Source organism: Heterodontus francisci, chromosome X (genome assembly GCF_036365525.1).
Source record: "Heterodontus francisci isolate sHetFra1 chromosome X, sHetFra1.hap1, whole genome shotgun sequence".
In the NCBI taxonomy this organism is placed as follows: domain Eukaryota; kingdom Metazoa; phylum Chordata; class Chondrichthyes; order Heterodontiformes; family Heterodontidae; genus Heterodontus; species Heterodontus francisci.
In genome coordinates, this window is record NC_090421.1 from 7,570,159 (window position 1) to 7,592,007 (window position 21,849).

The 21,849-nt window shown below is 41.9% G+C and overlaps 1 protein-coding gene across 3 annotated transcripts in view; it reads right to left on the bottom strand.

Annotated features, from left to right (window-relative positions):
• Positions 1-549: 549 nt before the first annotated feature.
• eif4ba (eukaryotic translation initiation factor 4Ba) overlaps positions 550-21,849 on the bottom strand; it is a 54,335-nt gene continuing 33,035 nt past the window's right edge. The window contains exons 8-15 of one of the 3 annotated variants that reach the window (XM_068024764.1): positions 20,658-20,843; positions 19,638-19,881; positions 14,407-14,501; positions 7,675-7,918; positions 7,173-7,237; positions 5,702-5,825; positions 5,211-5,280; positions 550-3,624 (exon numbers count right to left, since the gene is read on the bottom strand). In XM_068024764.1, the coding sequence (XP_067880865.1) occupies positions 3,553-3,624; positions 5,211-5,280; positions 5,702-5,825; positions 7,173-7,237; positions 7,675-7,918; positions 14,407-14,501; positions 19,638-19,881; positions 20,658-20,843 (1,100 nt within the window). In that variant the 3' untranslated portion in view covers positions 550-3,552. Of the gene's footprint in view, positions 3,625-5,210; positions 5,281-5,701; positions 5,826-7,172; positions 7,238-7,674; positions 7,925-14,406; positions 14,502-19,637; positions 19,882-20,657; positions 20,844-21,849 lie in introns of all 3 variants that reach the window. The other 2 variants (XM_068024763.1, XM_068024766.1) reach the window with 2 other exon arrangements.

Genomic DNA, 21,849 nt, shown 5'->3' on the forward strand with positions numbered 1-21,849 from the left:
AAAAACAATAGTACGAATAACACGTGAACTATCACTTTCTGGCATTTGTGCTTTCTACCCTTAGATCCTATTTGTCTCTTGCATCACCATTACACATCATGATGGTTAGAAGACATTTGGCACTAAATTCTTAGATTCCTCTCCTGTTCCAATGTTGCTTGTTTCTGTAAGTAATTCTATTTTGTGAAGTTTGATAGTTTAGCCTGTTACGAAGTGTCTCTGGTGTGGCCAACAATAAAGGGAAAGATAGTATATGGGCTATAGTGTGCCATAGATAAATAAGTGTCAGATCATAGAGAATGTGGACACCTGACTGAAAGTGCTTTGTGGTGTTAACAGGTAAAAGCTTTAGGAAGCAAGCTCGAATCATAAAAGCTCTCCAGCCCTGAAACCTTGCACCATCCAGCACCTCAAAATTCACTCAAAAGATGAGTAAGAGAGAAAGACAATGCTGGCACAGACCCTTCTTCACTGTGGGGAATCGAGTCACAGTAAACTATAAAAAGACAAAATGAAGTGTACTCCACAGAAATGAAGCAGCAGCAATAGTGAAGGTATTCCAAAGATTAGTTTATTCGAAGGAAAACTGATGGGGCATTATACATGATAATAAAAGACATCTCCTGGAAAGCAGACTATAGAGTACAAATCTTTTTAATAGAAGGTATTATACAAATTTTACATAAGTCCTCCGAATGTGTGATGTGTAAACTAATTCATTAAATTCTTTTATAATTGGGGGGGGGGGGCGAAGGGCTCATTTATGACTCTTACCAATAAATACCTGCGTCTAAAGCTCAATTTCAAGAGACAGACTTTTTTTGGATTGTATAACCCAAGAACTTCAGAGTTCTGAATTTAAGATTTCTTCCAGCCAATTTTAATGTACTATACACAAAGGTTTCCGATTTTTGCCCATCAAAATACTTTCAGCTGATACTATGAATTCAGCAAATGAATTCCTACCAAATGAAACTGCTTTAATATCAGTACAACCACTGCAGCCATAAAATGACACCAAGTCTGGTAAAAGAGCAAAACACCGTCTGCTATGGGGTGGGGAGAGAGAGCAGATAAGATGTGGGCGAGAGACTAAAGGGGCTTAAATGAGCTGTAAAGAGTGTCCATTTTTAACTGCGAGGGAGCAGGTAAATCAGTACTGTACATTAAACAGGATCAAACTGATCTCCAAATGATAGTAAGATGCTGGTTTTTAACTGTTTTTCTTAAATCTGTTTATCATAGTCACATTATATACTTGCTTTTCAAAGGGTCCTGATCACTGGTTCTGACTTGAGTCACATACATTTCAATGGTGACCACAGTCATCTCGTTGCTCCTGCACTAAACAAACCTTCAAACTAAATAGAATCATGCAAATATTTTTCTAATGAGGAAAGCAAGAGACTCAGGACTGACGTTTCCAATGGCTTCCAGACCCAATGTGACTGAAAAGAACTTCAGATCTAATTGCAGCCCTTTTGTATCTTAATATTTTATCAATTGCTAAAATATGTAGTTTATGCCCCAAATAAAGTTAGCAAATGGTTCAAGGCAGGCAACCATTTCACAATAAATGAATTTTCCAAAGCCTGAATCTGATCACCTAAAAATTCAGTAAAGGAATGCAATCTTGTCAAAATGCTTGTGTTGCAAAAACACACAGCGCTGCACTGTGAGCTGTAAGAATTTTAGCCCTTTCAGCTCTGCTAGGAGGCGTTGTCAAGTAGACAAAAAAGGTGATTACCTTCATGAATAGGCATTGGCTTTTAACCAGATTGAGCTGACTGATGTAAAATGGAACATGTCTGTTACCTTACAAATCACAGAGTTTAAAGGTCGGTGAATTAAAAAAAAATGAAGATTAAATACATACTTGTTTTTTGTACTGTGAAGGGTTACTGGTTTGCAGGAAATGTTTTCCATTCAGGTCAAGTACAGCAGTTTAGACAGTGTTAAGCTCTCCTTTCAATGTTCACTCTGGAACAGCACTCGCAACTGCACCAGCTATTGCAGCCTGCGTGAGACTACTTCAGAGGTACTGAAGTTAAGGGTAATGTCCTGTGAACTCATGTTTGCTGGGAAAGTAGCTGGAGATAGTCCTAAATTATTTGAATGGAAACTGGAATTAGTTTATCAGGTGTAGTGGTACAGTTTCTATTGTAACAGCTGCATCAGTACTATCAACAGCCTTTTAGTGTCCGGCATTTGCAAGCCAAAACAATTTTTTTAAAAAGTGATGTCGCAAATGTCTAGGACTTCAGATTGCAGCTAGATATCCTTATACATACAATGAGGGAATTTTATACACTTACAAGATCAGCGTGTGAAAGCTGTAGGAACAGAACAAAAACTGATCCCAGTATGTTCATACATATTTGACGTGCACTTGTCTAATTCACTTTCATGTATAAAATTTAATTTTGATCAGCACATAAAATTCTATTAGTTTGGAGGTCTTAGCTTGTACATACATATATAACCAAAACAGTGTCACAACTGAGTAAGCCTCGAATTAACAGTTTCCAAATTTTACTGGAAAGGATCTCAAAAAAAACTAAGATTAGATCATAGAGATGCACAAACTAAAATGTTAAAATTAGGCTGCAAGTGATATCTGACATTAGTAACGATAGCATGTCTAGATCTCAACTTGTGCAAGGATGATCACCATTTTCATGTGGCAGTATACGTGCATGTTGTTCAGACAGGCTTGCACACGAGCAGTATTCCTGCTTTCAGATACTCAACATCAGACATTCTGAAACACACCACTATTGGCCACTAACCCCAACGCACATTACAGATGGGAGCACAGAGATGCAGATTTGGCCCCAACGATAGTCTCACTTGAAGACAGAAATACCAGCAATCTGATGGACAGCAAGGAGAGCATAACCCATCCAAATTTACAGGGAAAAAAGAAAAACAAATTGTCAGGAATTCAGCAACGTCAACGGACAGTTGTAGAAACTCAAGATTAGTCCCAGTAACAGGTTGATTCATTTGGACGTGGTGGTAGAAAGAACAGAAAAAAAGAGAAGGAATTAAACACATTTGGCTGACTGTGGCCCAAATCCCATTTTTTTTTTTTTAAATTTTAAACATTTTTTTAAAACACCATCTGAAGTTTTGGAAGGGGAACCAAAATTGTGAAAACTATTTGCACCAATTGCACTGGCTTGTTTTAGTTTATCTTAAAAAGTGCACTGACAGTTATAATTTCTCTCAATCCATGGCCCAGTGCTTTCACTATTAATTTTTTTGCCAACCCCTACTACTGGCTTAGGTCAAAAAAAAAAAGAGGGGTATTCAAATGTAAAATACCATTCTAACTACTGCACACAATGTTTTCTCAATAGCCTGAGGCCGACATGTTTTAAGTGGTAGATGAAATCTCCATAGGTTTAACGTTCAACGGCTGCAGCAGCATGCAAGAAAAAGTTCCGGGAGATGTAAGCCATGTGGGTTGTTAACGGTCACATTTTAATTGAAGTTCATTCTTTCAGTTCTCTGAAAAGGGGAAAGTGACATGTTTTCCTCAAACAGAACTTAGTCTGTACTGTCGTCGTCTTCATCAGCATCGATCATCAAAGCAGCATATTTGCTGGCTGAGCTGAATTTCTACATAAAGGCAGAACAAATAGACGAGACAGGATAAATACTTAGCTGCAATGCACAACTTTAAACTCAAAGATTCTTTTCCCCTCTCCCGAAGCTGCCGAGTCTTACTGCTACTGGGGAATGTCCTCATAGGCACCTGCAGCATTCTGGGACTTAACCTAACGGACCATGTTTCATACGAGCCTGAAGCCACTATTCTATTGTGGGGTGGGGAACACAGCCAAGCCTGATCCCGTCCTCACCCAGTGTCCACACATGCACTTTCTAGAAAGTGTCACCAGACAACAGGAACACTGGCCTCAGAGTCAATACTTCTGTTAGAACAACTGTTCGATCAGTTACTGAATCTGATTAATCATTTTCAACATCCCTTTTCATAACACAACACCTCATCGCCTGTGGGCTTTCATTCTCCAATAACACAAATATTGTTGAAAATAAGGGACATGTTGTTGAAGCTTTGTCTTGCACTCATCAGGACAATCCACAAGAATACCAAGTGCAAGGGAAAACAACTTTATTACATTGGTATTCTTGTGGATTGTCCTGATGAGTGCAAGACGAAAAGCTTCAACAACATGTCTCTTATTTTCAGCAATATTCAAGTTCTGTACTAGCAAAGGACTAACAACACATATCTTTTATGGCCTCAACTTGCTGACATGAATTTCAACTCTGCCCCTCGCAATGTTTGAAGAATTTCTTCAGTTGAAGGGCTTACTACAAATCTGGCACGAAGTTTATGTCTCCAAAGCAGTTTAAAAAAAAATAAGCCAACTGCTCCAAATGTGTCCTCTAACTAGTGTTATGACAATTTAAAAAAAAACTTTTTGTACATTCAGATGAAGCCCCAGGATCTGAACTGTTATGCCAGCTCATTTTAACTTGAAGCTAAATCCTGTAACAAACTGCTAACCCCAAACCCCTGCAGGGCCTGGGAGGTTGGATGGATCAGATTACACTTTATAAAGGGTGTACACCATAGGAATGATTCAAAGTGGTGTAACTCTCAAAGAGGGAGCCCCCTGTGGAGGAGCTTCAATAGATGCCAGGACTAATTGGTCAGATAGCATCAGATGGAGCAGTCAAATCTAAATGCATAGTGAACATCTGAGGATTGCCCCATATGACAGCCTTGCAAATAGCAGCAATTGGAACCTGATGTAGAGATCTCCAGGAAGCAGCCTTAGAATGGGTGGAATGACTTTAAATCTGCCCTGGGCAACTACTCTAAAAGATGGCAGTGATGCAGAATGCTCTCGGATATCAACTTATCGAACCACTTCCAAGGTCAATGGTCAAGCCTTGAATGCTTGCAAACTACTGCATCCCAACCTTGAGCTTCCAGTTAGCAGCTGAAAGTTGACAAACATTCCATTTGATCATCCATATCCATAATTAACCATAAGACCTTGAATCCCAAATTATTTATCCAGCTTTTTGAAAATATGACATGGATCATACTATTAGCTATGAGTAACTGAAAATGTAACAATCCTTAATTTGTGTTAGTTCAAAGGAAGAGTTTAATTCTACATTGCAGAGAGGCAAAATTTAGCAATTAAGACACCATCTCTATGACTTACAGGAGTGGGTGATTCTTCATATTTCTTTGGCTCAGTTATAGGTTTTGAATCACGGCCCTTTTTATCTTTCCTGTGCAAGAAAAGCCATAATTTTTATTTAATGATTGTATATTCGAAAAACATGCCAGGCACTGTGAAAGACTTAAATTTATGGGGAGAATAACTGACTTTTGCTGGTGCACAGCATGTAGCTTTAATCCAGAGCACAGTTTGGCAATGTTCTATTTCCAATGGTCAAAGTTTGGTGCCAGGGAACAAATGTGAGCAGCAACATTTCTACTGACGTTATACCATACAGTAAAACAAAGACACAATGTAAAAGTCCCAATATCAAAACCAAATTTTACAAATTAATGTCATTCCTACAAATCTTTGACATCAGGGACCTGTGGCACAAATGAGCTTAAGCTGGAACTGTCCTTAAAAACACAAATGAAATCTTCTGATTTGACAGGGTGAAAAAAAGATATACACAAATCTGGAAGACAGACCTGTCTGGTTCCTTCCTTCGCTCCTTGTTTATGCCATCACTCTGTCCTCGACTCATACCACTGTTTGAACCACCACGTTCTTTGGGTGAAGTTTTGTCTTTTATTTCAGATTCTGTTTTATCATCTAAAATTATATATAAAAATGCCTCGTAAATTTTTGTAACGTACGTAAAAGTTCTATTTCAATCAATAATTTAGAAAAGGTTCATCTAACCAGAGAAACAACAGAACCCAAATTAGATTGGAGTGCAGAATACCTTCATACGTCTACCTAGGGCAACTGTTAGAAAGTTCAGTTCTGAAGAGAAAATTCACTCCCTTGCCTAAAGTGGAGTGGAACTGAAACATGTGCCCAAGTGTTTGCTCATTTATAATTAAAAATTATTCCTTGCTGTGGATAAAAATTTTCTTTTTACTGCAGGTCAGCCCACTGATACTTGACTTGCGTCATCTAATATAAGTTGTATCAGACTGTATTAATCTCCAGTTAGTGGGAAAAGCTTTTCTATCCAGTTATCTCAAATTTCCACTTACGAAATGCATTGAGCCATCAATTAAAATGCTCAACTATCATTTATCATCTTTATTCCTCAAATTACAGTGAAAAGGTTTCATGATCTGGTGTTTTGCAGTCCCATCACAGCTGCTCCTCAGTGTAACCAGACCCAGTAGAGATTTGTTAGGACTTGGCAGTACACCAGGTCAGATTGCCTGGTGCTTGCCTGTTAGCAAAAAGTAGCAGATGTGGTTGGTTTTAACAGATGCATTTGGTGCAAGATTCTCTCCAGGAACTCCCTGCCGCACAGTGGGTGAGGGATACTGAAAATACAGCTTTCAAATTGTTAGCAAGTGTCTCTAATAGTAATTATTCAGAAATTATGTATTCAAAGTGTTTGTGGGAATATCTAGAGTTCAATGTGGTCACAATGAGAACCCCATACTATTCAGGGTTCCTGTAAACTTGAATGGCAGGCAGACTTTTAAACAGGAGCACACCAATGTAGTATAATGTGGCTTTCATCATCACAAAAGTATTGCTTGATTTTCTCATTTATATAGTTATACCTAGAGTTCACTGAAGGATTATTCTTCAGGAATGACAAGAAAAAAGGTGATCATCACCTCTTTCATCAATGTCAGTACCAATGTCAAAGCTTGTAAATTAAAATGTAGTCAAAAGGACAAGCCATCCAAAATAATTTTCATTGCAGTCAACTGCTTTTAAAATACACTCCCCAAATTTCGCAATGTGATTAATTATGCAATGCTCTCCCAGAGAATAAAATTGCTTGACAAGAGAAGGAAACCAGAGCACTGACAGTCCAACATATGAGCCAGCCATTTATCTATTTCGAAGAACTGATTATTCATTACTTTTTTGATTCTGAAAACTATTAATATTCATAATAACTAGAGACAGATGCCTAGGGTTTTAAATTTCAGGTCAATATTCTAACATTTATTGCCATACCCTTAAATGCTGTCTTCGTATTCATATGTGTAGGTGAAACTAGGCCAGCTTTACCACTTGATGAACTGTATTAAACGCAAGTGAAAAGACAACGGTCAGTACATTTTAAATTCACTGTCTTTAACTTCGTTTTTACAAATAAACAGTCTACACCACATATTCAAATTATAATGGGTATTACAGAAGTAAAGAAAACATGCAATGGAGGAATATAAAATGGATGCCTTCACTGGTACCACATTTATTTGAATAGCTTTAAATGTAGGAGCAACATTTAGGGCAGTAAAGCGGTTTAAGTTTCAAGAAAAGAGAAAAGCAAAACCTTGACACAGAGTGTCAACAGACTCGTTGCTCACAATGTACAGCTGAAGCCAATCCTATCCTAATGTGTCTCACACACACAATTTTTAATTGATGGGAAATCCAAGTTATTTTCAAGATTCCAAATGTCCCCCATTTTACGAGAATGATTCAGATTTGTTCTGGAAATTGTACCCTTTACCTGAGTGGTTTACTTGATTGTGCACTAGTAGGTGAAAGAGGCGCTGTCACCTCTGCCTCAGCATTCTGGTTACTACTGGAACTTCCAACTGTTCTCTTTGTCCAGGCATTTTCTTTAGGTGGAGGGGCAGGGACAATCTTAAGTGGGAGCTGGTCTGGTTTAGTCGATTTGGACACTGGTGACTGTGGCTCCTCTTCTTTGCTGAACATATCATTGTCCAATGACTTTTCACTCTCTCTCCTAACTGTAGCTTGAGAGAGATAGAAAACGATTTACTTTGGTAGAAAAACAGCTGATTAAAAAAAATTAAAACAAATTTAATAACTTGATGCTGACATTTATGAACTCTATAAATATGTATGAATGTTCATGTTTCATATTATTGGAAATATTACTTCACAAGCCTACAATTTTTTTTTTAAATCAATGGCAATCAACATGCTTTGCTGTATATTAATTATCTGATTGACTGAAACAGCATGATGGTGGCAGAGAAAACACAAGTAGTAAATCATAACGGGGCAGAGACTGCTCTGTGCAATGCAAATTTACTACACAGGAACATCCGGATATGGAATGGACAAAGGTTTTTATTTTGCAGAGGAAGCAGAACCATCTCCCTCTCTCCCTTCCTGTATTTCTACTTGGCCTACTAAATATGGCCTTCTCATTACACACACTGCAGCAAATATTAGAGGCATGGTTCTACCCTTTGCCACCAACATTATGGACAAACAAGTCCTGAAGGAAACTTCCAGGTATGGTCTTTGCATACCAATAGAACTGTCATATTTACATCTCTAGCAAAGTAAAACAGATGGCAACCTTGACATGCATCGAGTTGGGATCGCCTAAATAAAATGGTCACAAAAGCCAAAGCTTTACCTATGTGGCTTTGTAACTGCATTCTTCTATCTTTGAAGTCCCAAAACAATTAGGAAGCATGTACGAAAAAACAGCAGAGGATGAGTTTCAGCTTCAGATAACACAATAATTAACATTAGTTTACAGAAATGAAGCAATTACCTTGTGCAGATCATGTCAGTCATTGTAATGGCATACATTTGCCAGTTTTGTTTTCACTACAGTCAATGTTGCAATTAAGTGTACAGTTCGTGTCTATTCAGGCAACAAGAATCAAGAGTTGTAAAACATCCAACTCTTAAAAATATACACAAGAAATGGTGGAAATACTCAGCAGGTCTGGCAGCATCTGTGGAGAGAGAAGCAGAGTTAACGTTTCAAGTCAGTGACCCTTCATCAGAACTGATAAATGTTAGAAATGTAATAGGTTATAAGCAAATAAAGCGGGGGTGGGGCAAGTGATAACAAAAGAGGTGTTGATAGGACAGAGGGTCACAGGATAACTGACTAAAAGATCATGGAGCAAAGACAAATGGTATGTTAATGGTGTGCTGAAAGTCAAAGCATTAGTGCAGAGGGTGTTAATTGACAGAAAAATGAACAGCCCTGGCCCAAAGCAAAACATGAAAAAAAAAAGTGGGTAGGCACATGGTACAACAAAAAAATGAATGATGCAACAGACTAAAATAAAATAAAAGCAAAAATAAAAAGGGGGGCCAGTCATGCTCTGAAATGCATGCCCAATCGGTAAATGAGATGCTGTATCTCGAGCTTGCATTGATGTTCACTGGAACACTGGAGCAAGCCCAGGACAGATATGTGGGCATGAGAGCAGGGTGGGGTGTGTTGAAATGGCAAGCAATCGGAAACTCGGAGTCATGCTTTCCGACTGAGCGGAGGTGCTCTGCAAAGTGGTCACCCAATCTGCATTTCGTCTCCCCAATGTAGAGACCACCACATTGTGAACAGACAATACAGTATACTAAATTGAAAGAAGTACAAGTAAATCGCTGCTTCACCTGAAAGGAGTGTTTGGGGCCTTGGATAGTGAGGAGAGAGGTGGTAAAAGGGCAGGTATTACACCTCCTGCGATTGCAGGGAAAGGTTTCGTGGGCAGCAGGCAAGGTGTTGGGGGTAATGGAGGAGTGGACCAGGGTGTCGCGGAGGGAACGATCCCTTCGGAATGCTGACAGGGGAGGGGAGGGGAAGATGCATTTGGTAGGGCATCATGCTGGACGTGGCGAAAATGGCAGAGGATGATCCTTTGGATGTGGAAGCTGGTGGGGTGGAAAGTGAGGACAAGGGGAACCCTGTCACGGTTCTGGGAGGGAGGGGAAGGGGTGAGGGTCGAGGTGCGGGAAATGGGCCGGACACGGTTGAGGGCCCTGTCAACCAGTGGGGGGGAATCCCTGGTTAAGGAAAAAGGAAGACATATCAGAAGCGCTGTCATGGAAGGTAGCATCAGAGCAGATGCGTCGGAGACGGAGAAACTGGGAGAATGGAATAGAGTCCTTGCAGGAGGCAGGGTGTAAAGAAGTGTAGTCGAGGTAGCTGTGGGAGTTGGTGGGGCGTGGAGGTAGAGTGAGATTGGATGCCCATAATGAAGTTCCCACGACCCCGGACAGCCCGCTTCTACCTCCTTCCTAAAATCCACAAACAGGACTGTCCTGGCAGACCCATTGTTTCAGCCTGTTCCTACTCCACTAAACTTAATTTCTTCCTATCTTGACTTCATCTTTTCTCCCCTGGTCCAGTCTCTTTCCACCTACATCCGTGACTCTTCTGACACCCCATGTCATTTTGACAATTTCCAGTTTCCTGGCCCCAACTGCCTCATCTTCACGAAGGACGTCCAATCGCTCTACACCTCCATTCCCCACCAGGACAGTTTGAGGGCTCTCCGCTTCTTCCTTGAAGAGAGGCCCAACCAGTCCCCATCCACCACCACCCTCCTTCGCCTGGCTGAAGTTGTTCTCACATTGAACAACTTCTCCTTCAACTCCACTCACTTCCTTCAAGTAAACGGTGTTGCTATGGGTACCCGCATGGGTTCTAGTTCTACCTGTCATTTTGTGGCATATGTCAAACATTCCTTGTTTCAGTCCTACTCAAGCCCCCTACCCCAACTCTTTTTCCGGTACATTGATGATTGTACTGGTGCAGTTTCCTGCTCCCGCCCTGAACTGGAAAACTTTGCTTCCAATTTCCACCCTTCTCTCACCTGGTCCATCTCCGACATTCCCTTCCCTGACTTCTGTCTCCATCTCTGGGGATAGACCGTCTAATATTCATTATAAGCCCGACTCCCACAGCTGCCTCGACTACACTTTTTCACACCGTCTCCTGTAAGGACCCCAATTCCATTCTCCCAGTTTCTCCATCTCCGACGCATTTGCTCTGATGATGCAACCTTCCACGACAGCACTTCTGATATATCTTCCTTTTTCCTTAACCAAGGATTCCTCCCCACTGTGGTTGACAGGGCCCTCGAATGTGTCCGGCCCATTTCCAGCACCTCTACCTTCACCCCTTCCCCTCCCTCCCAGAACTGCGACAAGGTTCCCCTTGTCCTCACTTTCCACCCCACCAGCCTCCACATCCAAAAGGATCAGCCTCTGCCATGTCCAGCGTGACGCCACTACCAAACGCATCTTCCCCTCCCCTGTCAGCATTCCGAAGGGATCGTTTCCTCCACGACACCCTGGTCCACTCCTCCATTACCCCCCAACACCTTGTCCCCTTCCCACGGCACCTTCCCCTGCAATCACAGGAGGTGTGACACCTGCGCTTTTACCACCTCTCTTTCACTATCCAAGGCCCCAAACACTCCTTTCAGGTGGAGCAGCGATTTACTTGTACTTCTTTCAATTTAGTATACTGTATTCACTGCTCACAATGTGATCTCCTCTACATTTGGGAGACCAAACGCAGATTGGGTGACCACTTTGCGGAGCACCTCCACTCAGTCCGAAAGCATGACTCCGAGCTTCCGGTTGCTTGCCATTTCAACACACCCCCCTGCTCTCATGCCAACATATCTGTCCTGGGCTTGCTGCAGTGTTCCAGTGAACATCAATGCAAGCTCGAGGAACAGCATCTCATTTACCGATTAGGCACGCTACAGCCTGCCGGACTGAACACTGAGTTCAATAATTTCATAGCATGACGGCCCCCCCTTTTAATTTTTTCTTCTATTATTTATTATTTTTTTGTTGTTTATTTTAGTTTGTTTCATCCTTCCTTTTTTTAAACCATGTGCCTACCCACTTTTTTTCCCATGTTTGTGCTTTGGGCCAGGGCTGTTCATTTTTCTGCCAATTAACACCCCCTCTGCACTAACATTTTGTCTTTCAGCATACCATTAACATACCGTTTTCCTTCGCTCCATAACCTTCCAGTCAATTAATTCTCTGCGACCCTCTGTCCTATCAACACCTCTTTTGTTAACTCTTGCCCCACCCCCGCTTTATTTGCTTGAAACCTATTACATTTCTAACATTTGCCAGTTAACTCTGCTTCTCACTCCACAGATGCTGCCAGACCTGCTGAGTATTTCCAGCATTTCTGGTTTCTATTTCAGATTTCCAGCATCTGCAGTATTTTGCTTTTATCTTAAAAATATACAGTTTATAACAGGTTTTAGTGAAGGTAAACTGACAATTTTAGCATCTGATCAGTTAATCCTTCAAAGATGACCTAAAAACGTTTGAATCAAACAAACACAAAACACTCATGGATAAATTCAAGTTGGTCTCATACTTTTACATGGATTTGGAAGTTTTGTTTGCTGGTTAGATTTCAACTAAGAATTTTGTTAGAACTGGCTACAAAGTTGCAACTTATTAAATTACCAATGAACTGGAGCTTATATAATGGTTACCACTTCAAATAACCTGCCTACCAAAAATGCACTGTCCTTTGGTACCCAAAACAACAAACCTCCTGTAATTATTACATTTCTGATTAGGAACACAGGAAATAGGAGAAGCCATCGGCCCATCGAGCCTGCTCTGCCATTCAAACAGATCATCTACCTCTGCCATTTTTCCCCACTATCCCCATATCCCTCGATGTCATTAGCATCCAGAAATCTATCGATTTCAGTCTTGAACATGCTCAAAGTTTCAGCTTCCACAGTCCTCTGGGGTAGAGAATTCCACACATTCATCACCCTCTGAATAAAGAAATTCTTCCTCACCTCGGTTCTAAATGGCCTGCCCCTTATTGAGTCTTTGTCCCGTTTCTGGACTCACCAGCCAGAGGAAACATCCTATCCACATCTACCCTGACACACCCTGTAAGAATTTTGTGAGTTTCAATGAGATCACCTCTCATTCTTTGAAACTCGAGAGAATACAGGCCCAGTTCCTGATTCCTGAAGCCGACTACACCAGATCTCACATCAGTTTTCCTGAAAATGTCCGACATCAAAAGTGACTAGAACATAAATTTACGTTATACTGTTAACTGCAGCATATTATATGCTTGACACAACTGAAATTTCTCCAACTACAGCATGTTCTAACTTTGTGTTGGTTACATCTTACACAAACTAAGGCAGAGGTTCCCAAACTGGAGCATGTGACAAGTTTATCAGGCTGGCAGAAGGAAGATGGTAGGGCTGACAAATGTGAGTTGGGTGCATTATCAGCTGCACCTACATCCCAGCCGTGTCTGCAATCCAGAGAACCCTGTTGCTATTTTCTTGCAGCTGGGGGCAGGCTGACAGTGGGAGTCACACGTGGTCATTAGGACCTGCATTTCCAATGGTGGCAGACACCAGAGAATAACTGGAGCTCAAGCCTGAGGGTGCGGATCTGCATGATCAGCATCTGAGCAGCTGAACCTCCTCCCCAGAGAGTGAACAACAGCAATCTCAAACCGAGGCACCCACAAGTTAAAGGCCGGGTTGGTGTGAAGGCTGCCAGAGGGGTGCTGGAAGCAGCAGTATTCCTGCTATGTGGCTACCCTGGGGAGCAGTTGGTGGTAGGGCTCCACTCACGACTGGGATGGTTTCAAAGTGCACAGAGCCCAGTAATAAACATCAGAGAACGTCTCAGGCACAGATATAGGGCCTAGATTCCAGGCCAAGCCATGGCAATTTTTATTGCAGAAGGGGGCTATTTTCATTAATACCTGTAATGCCATAACAGTTATGCCTTAATCATCCTCCCACAGGTTAAGCCTTGCTTGGTCCTGCACTTAAGATACGCTGAGGGGAGAAAAATAGTGAATAAAAGCCAAACTGAATAGAACAAAATCTGGGAAAAAGGAACAAAACTCAAGCCCCAGTCTCCCAGAGGACAAAAATGATTGATAGCTTTCCAGCAGCATATGCACAATTGTGTGGGCTAATTTAAAGTATTTCTATACATTAATGTTTTCATGTGTTGTCACAAACATTATTACAGTATCCTGCCCGGCCACTTCACTGCACCCCGTTTCTCTGAGCTGTTTTATAGGTAACTGATTAATTGATAATTTTTGCATCTGCTTGCTATTTGCTAATTGATAAGATGCCCTACTTGTTGGTAAGTTTTTGTTTATGAAAATGTTTCAAGTCAACCAGTTGCAACTGTGACACACACTTTGAATGGTTGACAAAATGACTTGTGTAATATCGTCATCAAGTTTGACAAATGCACATTAAACAGAAGATTATATAGAAGCATTACTCAAGTTCTGCAGTGCAATGGGCAGGTTTTCAATTATGTAAAACAGTGTTTAAAAAAATGCACGAATGTATTAACTGGGCACTCACTTCAGATCTGCCAATCTTCAAAGAGCTTACAAAGCAAAAACTCTCAAAATAACTCAATGTTCATCCACACAAACTTTTAAATACCCAATGCAAAAGTTACGTCTTACCTCGACCTGCAGAAACACTGGTATCAGTCGGTTGTGAAGAATCACTGGCAATCCTTGGACGCTCCACTTGATCCTCACTGCGCCAGCTTGGATGCCTACATTGAACCAAGGTACATCACTAAATGGCACCAACACACAGGGTTTACATGTTGATTAAGATTAAAATAGTTGGTTAACAGTCAGTTAAGTCAATAGAAACAAAATTCAGGGTGTCAACTCATCCTTTGCTCTTTGGAAACATGTACATAAGAATATAAGAAAGTATGTCTAGACATTTCTTCCACATAACTTTAAAATTGCCGTTTTGTCAAAACTTTGTAAAAGATTGCAATTCTTCCAACTGCTGTTCCAGCAGGGTGCAAAACATGAAATTTACCCTTTAACATGCCAGCAAAATCTTACAAACACTACTTTCTTATTCTTAGGTATCACCAATTACATAGTGTTGAGAGTTATCCAGCAAACCTTGCCCTCCCAATAATCCCCAGTATATTTTTTCTAATTGAAGAATCTTCATTGGGGGGTGGGGGGGGGTGGCGAGGGGAACAAACTACAGGTATCTTTGGTATTAGCTAACCAACGCAGACTCAAAAATATTTAAAATAGGAACAAAAACTGTTCTGTTCACCGCTATGTTTTTTTAAAATGTTACAAGCATCTAGTGGAGAAGAGTAATTTACAACTAAGTTAACTTGTGAATAGGGTTCTCAATTGCTGCATATACCTTCAACATCATTTTTCTAAATACAAAGCAAAAGTTGATTACTTTTTTGCTACTAGAGTGAAATCTGCAGATTTAACTGATAAATCCTATATAATCAATCAAGTGATAAGGGCAACAGTGCAGACACATGAAAGTAACATTTCACTAGTGAGGGCACTGTGCTAACTATATTGGTCAATCGAAATAATGGCTATGGACAACTGAAGCATCATCCCTCTGGCCAGACATGCTAAAACACCCTCTGTTCCATGCAGATGTTAGTAGCCCCCACCCCACCAGCATAGGATAGGCAGTATATTATCGAGCTCAACTGTATATTATCGAAACATATTTCCATGTGCCCTGAATCAACACAGCTTCTGTACTGCCATAACCCACTTGCAAACTATGTAAATGTCATAGTAAAACAGTATTCATCAGATATAAATCATTCTTTGAGCCACAATATCAATATTTATTGGACTTTTCTTTTGCTTTTTATCAGCACAAGAGTAAAGCAGATCTTTAATACTAAACAGCTTTAATTTCTGCAATACATTTGAATTATGAATGGTTTTTCTTTTATTCATTCATGGGATATGGGCGTCGCTGGCCAGGCCAGCATTTATTGCCCATCGCTAACTGCCCTCGAGAAGGCGATGGTGAGCTGCCTTCTTGAACCGCTGCAGTCCATGTGGTGTAGGTACACCCACAGTGCTGTTAGGAAGGGAGTTCCAGGATTTTGACCCAGTGACAGTGAAGGAACGATAGTCAAGTTAGTGTGTGGCTTGGAGGGGAACTTGCAGGTGGTAGTGTTCCCATACATTTTCTGCCCATGTCCTTCTAGGTGGTAGAGGTCGCGGGTTTGGAAGGTGCTGTCTAAGGAGCCTTGGTGCTTTGCTGCAGTGCATTTTGTAGATGGTACACACTGCTGCCACTGTGCGTCGGTGGTAGAGGGAGTGAATGTTTGTAGATGGGTGTCAATCAAGCAGGCTGCTTTGTCCTGGATGGTGTTGAGCTTGAGTGTCGTTGGAGCTGCACCCATGCAGACAAGTGGAGAGTATTCCATCACACTCCTGACTTGTGCCTTGTAGATGGTGGACAGGCTTTGGGGAGTCAGGAGGCGAGTTACTCGTCGCAGGATTCCAGCCTCTGACCTGCTCTTGTAGCCACGGTATTTATATGGCTACTCCAGTTCAGTTTCTGGTCAATGGTAACCCCCAGGATGTTGATAGTGGGGGATTCAGCGATGGTAATGCCATTGAATATCAAGGGGAGATGGTTAGGTTTTCTCTTGTTGGAGATGGTCATTGCCTGGCACTTGTATGGTGTGAATGTTACTTTCCACTTATCAGCCCAAGCCTGGATATTGTCCAAGTCTTGCTGCATTTCTATCGGACTGCCTCAGTACCTGAGGAGTTGCGAATGGTGCTGAACATTGTGCAATCATCAGTGAACGTCCCCACTTCTGCCCTTATGATTGAAGGAAGGTCATTGATGAAGCAGCAGAAGATGGTTGGGCCTAGGATACTACCCTAAGGAAGTCCTGCAGTGATGTCCTGGAGCTGAGATAATTGACCTCCAACAACCACAACAATCTTCTTTTGTGTTTGGTAGGGCTCCAACCAGCGGAGAGTTTTCCCCGATTCCCATTGACTCCAGTTTTGCTCGGGCTCCTTGATGCCATATTCGGTCAAATGCTGCCTTGATGTCAAGGGCAGTCACTTTCACCTCACCTCTTGAGTTCAGCTCTTTTGTCCATGTTTGAACCAAGACTGTAATGAGGTCAGGAGCTGAGTGGCCCTGGCGGAACCCAAACTGCGCAGCTTTTCCTAAGCAAGTGCCGCTTGATAGCACTGTTGATGACACCTTCCATCACTTTACTAATGATTGAGAGTAGACTGATGGGCAGTAATTGGTCAGGTTGGACTTGTCCTGCTTTTTGTGTACAGGATATACATGGGCAATCTTCCAAGTTGCTAGATAGATGCCAGTGTTGTAGCTGTACTGGTACAGCTTGGCTGGGGGCGCAGCAAGTTCTGGTGCACAGGTCTTGAGTACTATTGCCGGAATATCGTCCGGGCCCATAGCTTTTGCAGTATCCAGTGACTTCAGTCGTTTCTTCATATCACGCAGAGTGAATCGAATTGGTTGAGGTCTGGCATCTGTGATGCTGGGAACTTCAGGAGGAGGCCGAGATGGATCATAAATTGTTGCAAATGCTTCTGCCTTATCTTTTGCACTGATGTGCTGGGCTCCCCAATCATTGAGGATGGAGATATTTGTAGAGCCAACTCCTCCAGTTAGTTGTTTAAATTGTCCACCACCATTCACGGCTGGACGCGGCAGAACTGCAGAGCTTATATCTGATCCGCTGTTTATGGGATCACTTAGCTCTTTTGCATGCTGCTTACGCAGTTTGGCACGCAAGTAGTCCTGGGTTGTAGCTTCACCAGGTTGACACCTCATTTTGAGGTATGCCCGGTGCTACTCCTGGCATGCCCTCCTGCACTCTTCATTGAACCAGGGTCGGTCTCCCAGCTTGATGGTAATGGTAGAGTGGGGGATATGCCATGCCATGAGGTTACAGATTGTACAATCTGTACAATTCTGCTGCTGCTGATGGCCCACAGCGCCTCATGGATACCCAGTTTTGCATTGCCGAAATCTATCTCATTTAGCACGGTGGTAGTGCCAAACACATTGGAGGCTTTCCTCAATGTGAAGGCAGGACTTCATCTCCACAAGGACTGTGCAGTGGTCACTCCTACCAATACAGTCATGGATAGATGCATCGATGGCAGGCAGATCGGTGAGGACAAGGTAAAGTATGTTTTTCCCTCTTGTTGGTTCCCTCACCACCTGCCGCATTACCAGTCTGGCAGCTATGTCCTTTAGGACTCGGCCAGCTCGGTCAGTAGTGGTGCTACCGACCCACTTTTGGTGATGGATATTGAAGTCCTGCACCCAGAGTACATTCTGTGCCCTTGCCACCTTCAGTGCTTCCTCCAGGTGGTGTTCAACATGGAGGAGTACTGATTATCAGCTGAGCTCGGGCAGTCGGTGGTAATCAGCAGGAGGTTTCCTTGTCCATGTTTGACCTGATGCCATGAGACTTCATGGGGTCTGGAGTCGATGTTGAGGACTCCCAGGGGGACTCCCTCCCGATTGTATACCACTGTGCCACCGCCTCTGCTGGCGGTGTCCTGCCGGTGGGACAGGACGTACCATGGGACGGTGATGGCGGTGTCTGGGACATTGTCTGTAAGGTATGATTCCGTGAGTATGACTATGTCAGACTGTTGCTTGACTAGTCCGTGGGACAGTTCTCCCAACTTTGGCACAAGCCCCCAGATGTTAGCAAGGAGGGCTTTGCAGAGTTGACAGGGCTAGGTTTGCCATTGCCGTCTCCAGTGCCTCGGTCCGTCTGGTTTCATTCTGTTTTATTGACTTCGTAGCGGTTAGATACGACTGAGTGGCTTGCTAGGCCATTTCAGAAGGCATTTAAGAGTCAACCACATTGCTGTGGGTCTGGAGTCAAATGTAGGCCAGACCAGGCAAGGACAGCAGATTTCCTTCCCTAAAGGACATTAGTGAACCATTATGAAATGGTAAGATATAGGTTGCATACAGATGTATGTCAAAGAGTATCAATTCAAAATATGGATCAGAAAATTAGGTTACCTTGCATGACAGTAGAGAAGGCCAAGTTGAGATCAATGCAATTTAAACCCTTTGAAAGCTTAAAAAGCCATGCTGGTGAGCAAATTAGAGTGCTGTCAGTTGACCTTCTGGCACTGAATATCCATATTTAATAGCTGGTTGCCTCTGCAACCTCAAGAACACGTGAACTGTAGGCGGAGTCTGAATAAACCAGCACTCCACATAGCTTGCACTATAAATGCTGCAAAATTAGTGCTTTCATAAGATGTAAACACATGTAAGCAATACTGCCTTAAAATGGTGTAAAATGCTTCTGACTATTGGATGTCAAGCTTCCAGAGGTTTGCAAGATGAATTATTTGAGTGGCTAGAATAAAGGTGCACTTCCAAAAAAAAAAGTTATGCTGCATTTCGGTAAAATAAGTTCTTCTCAGGTCTTGGCTTTTCTGGTAAAATATATGCGCACACCCATTTGACCAGCTTCATTTTTTAATTTTTTTTTATTTAGAGATACAGCACTCAAACAGGCCCTTCGGCCCACCGAGTCTGTGCCGACCAACAACCACCCATTTATACTAACCCTACAGTAATCTCATATTCCCTACCACCTACCTACACTAGGGGCAATTTACAATGGCCAATTTACCTATCACCTGCAAGTCTTTGGCTGTGGGAGGAAACCGGAGCTCCCGGCGGAAACCCACGCGGTCACAGGGAGAACTTGCAAACTCCGCACAGGCAATACCCAGAATCGAACCCGGGTCCCTGGAGCTGTGAGGCTGCGGTGCTAACCACTGCGCCACTGTGCCGCCCCTTATTATTTATCCAGAAAAAAAAAAGCTTGGGCCCACATCCACTCGCTCACCTTTCCCTTGGCTGCTTGACCCCTTTAATCCCCCTTTCTTGATCCTCTATTTGCCGCTGATACTTTTCTTGCTCTTTTTTCAATCGCTCCTCAACCTCTCGCTCTTTAGCTGTTGTATCTACTGGCTTGGCAGCACCAAATATGGATGCAGATCTTCCAGATGACTGTGCAGGAGGAGCTCGGACAACCTCTTCCTTTGGAATGCTGCGAGGTTTGAGGTTCAATTTAGGTCGCTGCATTGGACCTATTGGTACAATTTAATAAACACAAAATGGTTAAAACACTGCACAATCCCAAATTCAATCAAAAAGTCCCTGACGCACAAGAGTCCAAATCAGAAGTACGCTGCACATTTTGCGCTCCTTTTGAAAATCACCAGCCTACTAACTGCATTCAAAAATGTCAAGATTTACTTGGAGTTTAAAGTTACATCACAAAAACAACAAAAATACTGCACACATCACAAAACAGCGATATATTCAGACACTTCGATGACTGGAGACAAAGCAGTATTGTAGCGAGATGTTTTCAGTCGATTTCTCTAGCAACACCAAATTGCTAATGCATACAAAATCAGCAGCGTTATAGTGAGAAGTAGAATGTGACCTTCACCATGTGATAATCTCATGTTTAACGCAGTTGGGACAGGAATCACAGGGTGAAGGTGCACTTTAAGTTACTGAAATAACAATTTAGTGCACATGTTTGTAGACCACCATTCTGACTTTGGCCAGAGGAGGAGAAGAGCAGTATATTCCAAGTTACTTCAGTATAGCATCAAAAATCAAGGAGTCAGCATCCATCACGGCAGAAGTGAATGAGGAAAGTTTAATGTGCACAATCACATTATGCACAAGACACCCACCCGTAAGATGACACATGCAGATAATTTTAACATTTAGCTTCAACATAAGCTCAGTGTTACTGGGAAAAGATGCAAAATGCAATGTGAATTATTGCAAGGTTATCGCAATTACTTTTTTGATGAAAACATTTCCTTTAGTAATAGAAATCAGTTACCTCTATCTTCATGCCTTGTTTCATCTCTTGAGCCATAGTCACTTCTCCTGTCATCTCTTCTTTCAAAGCGGTCAAATCCATCATTGTAGCGGTCACTGTAACGATCACCACCACCTCGGAAATCATCACTCCGCTTGTCATCATAATTATCTCTTCTGAAGCCACTGCCAAATACACGACGGGTGCCTACAAAATAATTCACCACTTCTTAGACATTTCTCAATCGTTACTGAACAGGTTATCACTTGGAGAAATTTATTTCCACATATGAAAGCAAAAACTCACATTTACTCACTTGCATAACCAATACAATACACTTAATTTACACTCTGCCCTCAGTGGAAACTGCAGTACCCCTTTCATATTTTGGTAACCAACAGAACATACATTTCTAAGAAACGCCTCATTTGCAGGAAAACTCTTGAGCACTTAACATCTGTTGATCACAATTTATGCAATCTGCTTCACTTGTGGAATAACACCACCCAATATCTCTAAATGTTGTATATTTCCTTATACTCTATTAATGGGCCACAATCCCAAGAAGCACTAAATACAGCGAGCTGCCTTTATGCCGTTTCTCGGTCTTGAACAATTAGTGAAAGGCATCAGCCCAGATAGCATAATGGTTCACTTTAAATCAAAAGGAGCTTTTTACCAACCGAAATGTATCTATAATGTAGTAATCTCAGAATAAGTTCCTTGTTATCCCACTGCAAGTTAACAATAGCATAACACTGGTCAGAACTTCCCCAGCAGTACGTAAAAAATCTGCTGGTTCCAATGTAGTTTTTTTTTTAAAAACATAGGAGAATGAACTTCTGTAGAATTAGACACTCTTACACAGCTCAAAGCACAGAATGACAAAACTCCTCCCCAGAACTGCCCTGTAGTGCCAGGAGCCTCCCACACAGTTCAATTTAAACCTGAGTGTTCCAGTCTGTACCCATTTCACGTATTGTTTTAAACATTTTCAAAAGTGCAACATATGGCAAACTACACCTCCGGATCCAATGTGCAGCAACCTTCGGTTTTGAGCACTGCAGCCAATTACTGGCTTAAATTTAACAAATATTTAAAAAAAATAAAGTGAAAAATGATATGATTGCACTCACAAGCCATCTTTCCTCCAAGTGTTCTAAAACATGTGTTGTGGTTTGCTTTACTCCAGTCTTAGTGTAATGCATTCCGT